Below are 10,466 nucleotides of genomic sequence, written 5' to 3'. Positions count from 1 at the left end.
TAAATCTAAGTAGGCCTGTGTAGCTGCTGTATAGTTTTGCCTGTTTTCTAATCATGGTCACAAATACCTTTTAGCAGCACATGACAGAGAATCCACATGGCAAAATTGTTTTATTATTAAATTGAAATACAACAGTACATTTGTTGAAGGGAAATATGGAAATAGAAACTGATGTAATGTGTAAATATTGGCTGAATGTCTTAATAAATCAAAATGCTGTATTGACAATATTGCATTGACTGAAAAGCAAAAATAATTAACACATAGTCCTACATACACATAGGATGATATGTTACATTGCCAGTAATCTCCCTCTCACACATTGTTGAAAATTAATTTACACCAAATTTGAAACAAACAAAAATTATGTTTCATACCCTTGATTTTCCTGCATAAGTGTGATCATTGTGACATTTTACATGGCTAGGCTTACATAAAGACTATATCACACATTGCTTCACATGTTTAGTCACCCACAGGCTGCTAAAATTAAATGCCTAAAAAAATCAAAACCCTGGTTTCCATAAACAGTTTAATCTAGCAAAAAAAAAATACCACGTAGCAGCGATTGTAGTCTAACGGCATTTAATGTGGCTGCAGTGTAAATGTTTGTGACGTTAATCAAAATGCTATCATGCTTTCTTGTTAAGAGTCATCATCGCATGCATCAGCCATCTGTTTTGCTCCAGGCTCTCATGAGAGTCTCACAGCAAGTCGGCTCTGTTCTTCAGGATTTCACAGGCCATGCAAAACCTGTGATCGTGAAACTGACGGAGGTCTGATGCTTTTCAAAAGCAATTTCAAAAGCAATAAGCTGACATCCGTTTGATTATGATTGGAGGGTTTGACTGTAGGTGTATCGTACTGGAGCTGCAGAAGTGAGAGGTGGTGGCTATCCTGCTTGTTTGGCTTTCCTTTTGACCTTTTATTTCTAGAAATGTCTGCCAACTTGCCAAGTTCATCACACCATGCCAAATGAACTGCCCCAATGACATTACTGAGATTATTTGTTTTCCGCAGGAAACGTACTGTCCATCCACACTGCGCAAACATGATCTCCATAAGATGTGGTCAGTGGAAGTGAAATTCTCTTTGGAATTCACAGTAGCATTGCAATCCATGGTCCAGAATCTAAATAATTACTTGTCACTCACACACAAGGGTCTGAGGTCTTTTTTCACAGTTTTGGCTCCATTAAAGTGTCACACTAACATATTGAGATGGAGCTCTTTGGCTGAAATTTTTACAGGTAGTCTGGCTTTTTGTACACTAGCCTGGTTTTGGGATGACTGGTGTGTTTGCTGTGTGGTTTCTGAAGATAAGAAGAGACTGATTGTACAAATCTGACCCGTGGATAGTGAACAGGAGGTTAATGATAAAGTTGTTCTCACTATTGACCTTTCTTTGAGGATAAAGTTGCATTGTGCATCAGTGTCTTTTTCCAAGACTTAAGTTTATTTGTACAGTGTGAAATCCCATCTATAGTTATTCTTAGTCTCACTGTTATTTCATCCATGTACTACACTATACTATAGTTTCAATGAAACCAGATTAGGTGCTCTGATACAGATTCTTACCCTTTTCCTTCTACCTCATTCTCTGTCATTCTTCTCTCCATTATGTCCATTGCCACTTAAAGCAAATGTAAGCCATTTTTAAAAGAACACCGGCAAAACTGTCTTAAAATCCTTTAACTATCATTAAAATGATGCTCTAAAAATGTCCCAAGATCTGTAATCAACAGCTAAAAATTCAGTGCATTCTGGTTGTATTAACCAATCAGAAAATATTTCTACAAGAAGGCTGTCCTACCCGCCTGCCACTTATCTGGGGGCATAGCACATAGAAGGGAGGGCTAAGTGTTAAGTGTGCATGTCTTTAAAGGGAGGGGCTTTGGTGTGTCATTTGCATAGAAGTCATGGGATTAAAGTGAAATTTCTGTGGTGGCAAAGTCTGCTGCAAAAACTCTCAACATTGCTTACAGCAGCTTTAAGATGATCTTTATGCAACTAGAGAGAAGTTGGTCATCTAAAATTGTAGTCTGCTGCTAGTACCAATAACTTACTGAAGACTCTCTGTCTTTCTCTTGCACCTCTAGGATTTTGCATGGCACTTCTCTCCACTGGGCTTGTGGTCCAGCCTGTCTCACACAGATAGGTCATCCGGCCGGACTCTGTTACTGCTGGAACCGCTGGTCTTGCTGAGGCGGAGCTTGTCTCTGACGAAGCTGCCATCAGACCTGGGCGTGGAGGGAACACTGGGCGACAATTCTGATGGGCCATGTCTGCAGGGCGCTGCCGTTACTGACGGGTGCCCGTAGCTCATCCGTAGGAAGTCCTCACCTGCGCCCACCTCATCTCGACTGTAGCGGTGGCGTTCGGTGGCCATGTTGACCGAATTTTGCTGGTGGGCCAAGTGGTTGGAAAAAGGCTCGTAGTTTGAGTGGAGTGGATGGAGATGATGGTGATGAAGGAGCGCAGGCGACGTCGGACCTGCTGAAGCCAGGCACTGATCGAAATCCGGCGGTGGTGTGTGTATTTGGGAAGGTTGTGACTGTGGCGTGTCTGGAAGCTCCATGCTGATGGTTGCCATGACTGCAGTCGCTGTGGAGACAGCCTTCCCACTTTTGTCACTGGCGTCGATATTGCCGTTAGTGATGCGACTCTCCCTGCACCTTGTAACGTGTCCTTTACACTTCTTCCAGCCAAGGTGGTAGAGTTCCACCACGCTGAGGAACAGCGAGACAGCAGCCACCACCAGCATGAAGGCGATGAATACGTTCTTTTCTGTTGGCCGTGACATGTAGCAGTTGACAGGGTTGGGGCAGGGCAAGGTGTTGCAGTGGTACATGGCGTTCAGGAAGATGCCATACATCATATACTGAATCACGATGAAGGTCACCTCCATAACCAGGCGGATCAAGATGCTCAGCACGTATGTCTGCAGGAGCGCCCCCTTCAGGCGGATCTTGGCTGGTGTCTCGGACGCCTTCTCCTTCTGCTCGAGGTACGCCTTCTCACCTCCTCCTCCGTCACCTCCTCTTCCCTGCCCGGCCTCACACTCCTCCTGCTCCCTTTGCCGCCTTTTCTCCTCGGCTCGGACCGTGTGCATGGCGTGGCCCATGTAGATGAGTGAGGGCGTGGACACGAACACAATCTGCAGCACCCAGTAGCGGATGTGGGCGATGGGAAAGGCGCGGTCGTAGCATACGTTGGTGCAGCCAGGCTGCTGCGTGTCACACATGAAGTCGGACTGCTCGTCGCCCCACGACGATTCAGCTGCCGTACCCAGCACCAGGATGCGGAAGATGAAGAGCACGGTCAGCCACACCTTCCCCACCGAGGTGGAATGTTCCTGCACCTCCTCTAGGAAGTTCCCCAAAAGGCTCCAGTCACCCATGGCTTCTTACGACCTGGACACCTGACCCCTGTCTGCCTGTGGGAGAAACAGGGAAGATCAACTCTTTCGGTGAAACACTGACACAAGTTGTAACTTATGCAAGCTCTATTCTTACACAGTTTTTCTCATGAATAGGTTGCAATATGAAGACAGAGAAATGGTATTGGGTATTGGTGAGGGCTGTAGCTTACTAGATCTTTGACTTTTATAAACTATGTTACATTTGTGCTGAAGGTGGCACTAATATTCTACTGCTCTGCCTTCATCTGATTTCTCACATGTTCCTCTTTTAGAGTTGCACCAAACAATGCCAGATCTTTTACATTAGCTTCCTAATCCTCCACAAGCGCTTCATAAAATTTATTTGGCTCCACCTGTCTGACCATATGAGATCACGCTGAATGTTAAGTGCACACTAGATATATTGCGTTTTATGAGAGAGTGGCCGGACTGCACAAAATGTATGCAGGAATGAGTGACTCTAATTCTGGCATGAATCTGCCTGGTCTCAGGGTCATTGGTGGCTAGGTCTGCTGTTTGTTGATGGAGAACAGCATGGCAGGGGAAGTCAGACCGTGGGAGCTGCCTGTCTGCATGAGCTATCCAGTCTAAAAGCAGGACGGTTTTAGACAACCATGCAGCTGTCCCTTTAGCCTTTGACGTGGGCCTGCCTATGTATTAGATACTGTTTGTTTAGATTCAGTTGAAATAGCAAGGACCAGATCTCTATTCAGTCACATTATAAAGAAAATGGACAGACTCAGGTTTAAGGCAAATATTATGTTAAAGAAAAAACTTTAAACTCTGAATTTGTTTTAATGCCCAAGAAACCAATTGGTTTCCAGAAAATATGAGCTCACTGTTTTCATAGAGATTAGGCATTACAGATACTGTGCATACAGTATTTCAGCATTATTCATGCATTGAGTTTTTTCATATGAATGTTAGAGTGACTCTTGACATTAATGCATTCACGTATATTTTCACTTGGTGTTCCAATAAATGAGGATATTGTTTTTGCTTACTAAATATAGAAATGCCTGTTAAAGTCTAGTGTTTCTGTAAATGTTGTCAGAATTACTTCAGAGATTAACTTGAAGTTATGAGGTCACTTGGACATTACTACTATTTAGTTGTAGTCTGTTTTCCAGAAATAACAGTGAGTCTTTAATATTAGTGACCTCTGTCTCTAAGCCATCCTTTCAGCCATAGTGCAATACCTGAAATCAGTCACTTCAACAACAACAATAATCATGAATTATTAATTATTATTATTCTTTGCAATAAAACTAAATTTTACCTTATTTATATAGTACCTTTCATACAATGAAGGTTTAAGTGCTTTGCAAAAATGTATTATACTGACAAGCTGCTTAATATAACATACTTACACTCCAAAAGCATATTATGGAATTCTGATCTACTCAACAACTACACTGAAATTAATATCAAAAGTCACTAGTGAGGAAGGAACGTGTGGTTTCAGTAGTGAATTAGTGTTTGGTTAAAAGTAGGTTTGGAATATAAAACGCTGCTCAGAAGCAACTGAGAAATATAACAAAAGTAGTAGGCATGTCTTTTGTAATCAGTTATTCCTCCACACTGGTAAAATAGGATTTCATGAGCGCCTGACTAATTAAACAACAATTGATGTTCCCCATACTTGGCCCCCAGAGAAGAGTCTGAAAGAGGTTTATTACTACCTAGTAGTTTCCTCAGCATTATTCTGTTTTAGTGAGCGTCTGCGTGTGTGTGTGTGTGTGTGTGTGTGTGTGTATTTGTATGGAGTGGCCTTGGTGGGAACGGAATATTAGGGGCGACAGAAATATCCGTCTGTCTCTTTCTCTCTCTCTCTCTCTCTCTCTCTCTCTCTCTCTCTCTCTCTCTCTCTCTCTCTTTCTCTCTCTCTTTGGCCTTTTTTCATCTTCTTTTTCTTCTTCTCTTAGGAAGTAATCTTAAACAATATGATTTCCTCCAGACTGGGTACCTTAAAGGAAGCAGCCATCACAGGAATCACAGTGTGAGAGGAGAGCCAGTTCTCTTTCCCAGAGAGCAAGAGAGAGAGAGAGAGAAAGGGAGAGAGAGTTTGTGAAGGGGGCAAAGAAGGTCATTTGCACTAGTCATATTTCAGCATGCTGAGACAATGCACCAGACAGTTGAGCCTTATCATGAGACATTTATGAGGTAGAGACAAGGGCAACAATCTCTATCCTATGTGAGAGTGTGAACAGTGAAGGTGCAACACACACACACACACACACACACACACACACACACACACACACACACACACAGTCTTTTAAGGTTGTAAGCACTGGTGACTAGATATGTAAAATATATGCCATTTGTAAGTGAGACAGTTGTACCATGTGTTACTAATGTTTGCTATGTGTTTATGGGTTTTTTTTTCATACATTGCAGGTGTCTGAAAATAAGTTGGCGCACTCATGCTTCACCTCCTCTATTATGTTTATTTATTACCCAAAACATGAAGCTTTGCAATGCATCTGCTTAGATACTGTATTTGTAGCTAACATCTGGATTATTTCAGAATATGCAGAACAGAGTCTGCCATGTTTGTTGACTGTAAAAACAAATTGCTTCAAGGTGCTTAGCTAACAGCAGGTGCTCTTGTCCTGTTAAAATCAGGCTATCGTTCGGTGTTTCACATATGGACAGTGGCACTTGTGAAAATGTACATTGTTCAACCTCCCCATAACATATCTACTGACATTATTAATGAAGGCCTATTTTGACCCAGATGAAGTGCAACGAAATGCTGCCTATACTCTGTGCAAATGTACATCATTTTGCTATACTCTGAAGTAATAACAAAACTGAACCCAGGAAGAACATGCAGCCGCGAACGTACAGCAGTATTCTCCCCTGTATGATGGCAATGTGGCTGCGACATGTCTAGAACCTTCTGGTAACGCTCTGTGACCGTGCCAGGATGTGTTGGCAGGCTCTGCCTGGCTGGTTTTCCTCACAGCGGTGATGTTGCAGTGGGTACACTAGATGCCCACACCATAAGAGGCCTTGTAGTGTCTGCACATGACTCCCACCCCCTACCCTCGGAGTAAATATTTACTTAAGTCCATTCCTCCGAACCACATCCCAAGGGCTACCATAGCCAGCGTCGCACCACAAGCTGCGGTCACACCACATGACATTGTTTGAATTTGATTAAGGTTAATGTCTGATTCACTGTCAAATGACCATTCTTGGCAGTATAGATTGTATATGTTCAAACCAGTTGCAAAGACTCTCAAAGCAGTAACATGTCATAGCACATCTGAGACAACCTTAATCTGATCCTTAGAGGTTTGACTCCCTCAGCTTTGAACTAAAGATAGAGGGTTAGAGGATGGTTATAACCAATCTCATGTCCCAAATCAGGAGATATGTTTTCTTTGACAGCTGTAGGGGTGAATGTCAGTGATTGTTCATCTCCAAATAACTCCTTGTTACTGGTCAGAGAAGTGCATCACTTCCAGTTAGAGCGTTACCTCATGTGTGAGGTAGGTTTTAAACTTGAACATGTGCTTAATGGTGACATGAATACTTTAAAGCTTAAGAGGGAGCAGTTGCAGAGGTCAGGCATTCCTGGGATGAATTAGGCTGGCCTGGCTGCTTTGGTCAATGATTGGGTCAAGGATGATGGGTCGAGTTTAGCTGTGTCAAGACAGGTGGGAGACTGGCATAAATCATCACCCTAACTCCCCCAAACAACAACAACAACAGACACACACAACCAGTGTAATTGCCTTTGGGACACTTTCATTTCCTCTTAGTCAGGTAGTTATGAGAGTTATGTACTTCCATAAAAGGTGGCATATGTAAAGCATCTGCAATTATAATGTCTGTGCTATGAAAGGCACACATCTGCCACTTCAGTTTAGGATAGTTGGGTCATTAAAATAGCAATTCATACAGCGCAACCGAAAATCTAAGATTAAATTTGAATTTCTACAACCAAAGTCTACACAGGCTTTTTTTTTTTGGAATAAAACCATAATACTAAATGCTAATACTTTATATCTCCTCACTATATATTTTTATTGTCACACTTACACTTGTATGTTTAATGTGAAGATGACTTTAATCTAATTATACAGAAGAATACACACAGAGTTTTGCCATTTGTCTTGGTGTCCTCCTTAATGACTGACTGTGTCAGAGCCCTCTGTTACGCTGCTATTAGATGCAGTGGAAAAAACAAAACAAATGGATTAAAGTTGCATAAACTAATAAGACAGACTGCGAGTATTACTGCAGAAGTGTGATGGGAAGTGGTTTACGAGCTTTGTACACAAAAAGCAAACTTCGGTAATCCACCGTGTACAATCTTCTGTTGGCGCATTGCCTCCGAATCCAAACAGAGAGACAGGAGACGTGCGCGGCCTTTCCCCATAACTAACCCCAGGCTCCGGTTATTGTCCTGGAGTCATAAATTAGAAATGCTTTGTTGTTGATGACAACAGATAGCAGATGACACAGGAAGGGTGAGGGTTAGCACACATCTGCATACTAACCGAGCAGTAACGTCTAATCTACACCTAGTCACAGAGCACAGCTTAAATGTAGCAAAAAATTACAACCCGAATTCTGGCTTAATGTGAAGTACTATTTCAATTCACATTTTCAGCCAGGAAAGTTTTAAGTGTACGAATGTTATTAATTGAACAGCTACTTTTTCTAAATTTACTTTTTTCATAAAAGTTGCAAAGTTCATATTGCTGATTATACATTCTGTTTAATTCATGGTTGAAATCTTCTGCAAATAAACTGTTGATTGATGAAACTCGGAAAGTCATGCATAATATTTAACAGGTTCATGTCAGTATAAGTGATTGTTAACCAATCAGATTTGTTATTGTTTTGAAAAAAATAGAAATGCTATGCATTATGTCACAAAGGCCACAACTACTCTCTTATGTTGCCTGGGTGACACATATGCCTCCACAGGTTTTTAGATTTCTCATGTTGTTGATTACATTTTAAATCCCTTTTTTTTTTAAAGCTTATTGATAGTCCACTTTATGAAAAGGTAAAACATCAAACTACAGAGTGTGCAGAGTGAAAGATACTATTTTTACATCATAAGAAAAAGACTTTAAACCCTTGAGCTTAGCTCGACAGCCATGAAATTGATCAGCTGCTCCTTCTTGATCTAAAGCAGCTCCTGCTCGTTTTGACATGAGAATCTCTTGACACAAGCCTATAGAAGAAGAACAGAGGATTACCTGCCCCGCTGCTTCCTGAACGCTGACGCGCGTGTGCGTGAGAGTCGTTCAGCGTCTATGGTCCTTTCCCCCGGAGCTGAAGAAACGGTTCCTCGGTCTCAGTCCACCGGTGTTAGCTGTGTGCTGGCTGTGGTGCGCCGGACCGGACTTCACGTCCTGAGCTCTCCGGGGGGACGTGCTCGTGCGTGTCCCTGGGGATGACGACCCGTTCCTGACCCCGTTGAGTCTCTCACAGAGCAGGCCCTTCGTGGCGTCCCGCTGTGGAAATGAACAGGACAGTGGGGCAAACAGGGAATACCGGTCCATCTCTGGGAGTGTTTCTTATCAACCCCCACTCAAGTCCGTCACCCTCCTCTCTTCCTCTCCTCGTTTGCCACCTCCTTCATTTGCTGGCTCTCCATTCTGGTGAGAAGAATACCACGGTGTAAGAAAAGGAAGTTGGATTGTATTAGAGCACAATGGGTGTTCTGCTCAGGTTGCTTGCAGAGTTATAGTGCTTATGGGCCACACTAGTGTATATGGTGCGTAGAGCGATTGTGTGTGTGTGTGTGTGTGTGTGTGTGTAAGCTGTTTCTGATTAGGATATGTAAATGCTATCCTAACCATTCTCCTTGTGTTTACTTTCAGTTAGGTATATGTGCATGATTTACATGTGTCTGATATACATATTTGTGATGTACCTCAGTCTAAATTAGACTAATGAACGAGGGCTGGGGTTTCAGCACATGATCAGTATCGTGACACGGAGACAGTTTTTTACCTGACCGCACGAAGTCCTCCTCTTTCTCCCGGCTCTCCTCGTCTCTTGGTGTGTCCTTTCCGTCCTCTTTCCAAAGGCTAGAAAGCGCTGGGATGTTCTGCAGTGCTGTAGCGGGAGAGGCTGCTAGGTCTCTGTGCGCTCGTTGGTCACCTTTTCTGCTTTGTCCACATGCCATTGCTCCTCTGCACACAGTGGCACTGGGGCAGATATATGACAATCTTATGTAATGGAAATTGTTTAGGTTCTGGTGAGAGCGTGCATGTGCTTTTATGTCTGTGGGAGGATACAGTGTGTGTGCGCGTGTGCCTGCTGTACTTTCATGTTTCTGTGTGTGTGTGGGGGCAAATGTAGCTGAGATTATACGGAATTGGTATGGGCACACTGAATTGAGCCCAAAAAGGAAACAAATACAGTGAGTAAAAATAAATAATTAGTTAAAAACTCAAAAGATTTTCTTTTGTTTACTGAAACAGGCCGCTTAGGCATAAACAAAATATTACATGTCAACATGACATATATGTAGAGAATTCGAAAAAATCAGAAATTAATGAAAGTATATAACACAGAATATACAAATTCTTTCTCATAGACTTAGGTATAAGCGCTGCATTATTTCGCTACGGTAATACACAGGTCATGGGTTTTAATCCTCCTTGCTGTCGTGTGTGTGTGTGTGTGTGTGTTTGGCGGTGTGGCAGAGAGGTTGCTCCTTGCTATAGGGTGTGCCTGAGGACAAAGAGGCTCACTGTGTTCATTTAGTAGCTGATGGCAGAGGTAGAGAGGCCAGTAGCGATGACATTGACCGCTTACTCTTCTTCTCTCAGCATGTACCTCCCCCTTCAAATGTTCCACAAGCGATGGAGACAAAATTTCTAACCTTTGATCTCTATTTAGGGCTAGCCCTTCTGAAGCCCTTCCGTTAGCCCTTCTGAGTCCTCTTTTTTTTTAACTGCTGACTGATGAAGATATTAACGCTAATATGATACGGCATCCGTCTGTTTGATCAGCATCCTTTTATGATGTCTAGTAATCCAAGTGCTCAGTGGCTCTACACTATGAGA

General features: G+C 42.6%; 1 protein-coding gene across 1 annotated transcript; it reads right to left on the bottom strand.

Moving 5' to 3' along the window:
- Window positions 1-176: 176 nt before the first annotated feature.
- On the bottom strand, window positions 177-8,887 carry gja5a (gap junction protein, alpha 5a). The gene is made up of 2 exons (XM_027032657.2): window positions 8,646-8,887; window positions 177-3,435 (listed from the first exon to the last, which is right to left on the bottom strand). Exon 2 carries the CDS (start codon window positions 3,397-3,399, stop codon window positions 2,146-2,148), a length of 1,254 nt encoding a protein of 417 aa, XP_026888458.2. The 5' UTR covers window positions 3,400-3,435; window positions 8,646-8,887; the 3' UTR covers window positions 177-2,145.
- Window positions 8,888-10,466: the final 1,579 nt, after the last annotated feature.

Source organism: Electrophorus electricus, chromosome 25, assembly GCF_013358815.1.
Source record: "Electrophorus electricus isolate fEleEle1 chromosome 25, fEleEle1.pri, whole genome shotgun sequence".
Classification (NCBI taxonomy): domain Eukaryota; kingdom Metazoa; phylum Chordata; class Actinopteri; order Gymnotiformes; family Gymnotidae; genus Electrophorus; species Electrophorus electricus.
The sequence above is the reverse complement of the archived record's forward strand: the minus strand, read 5'-3'. Positions and strand labels throughout refer to the sequence as shown.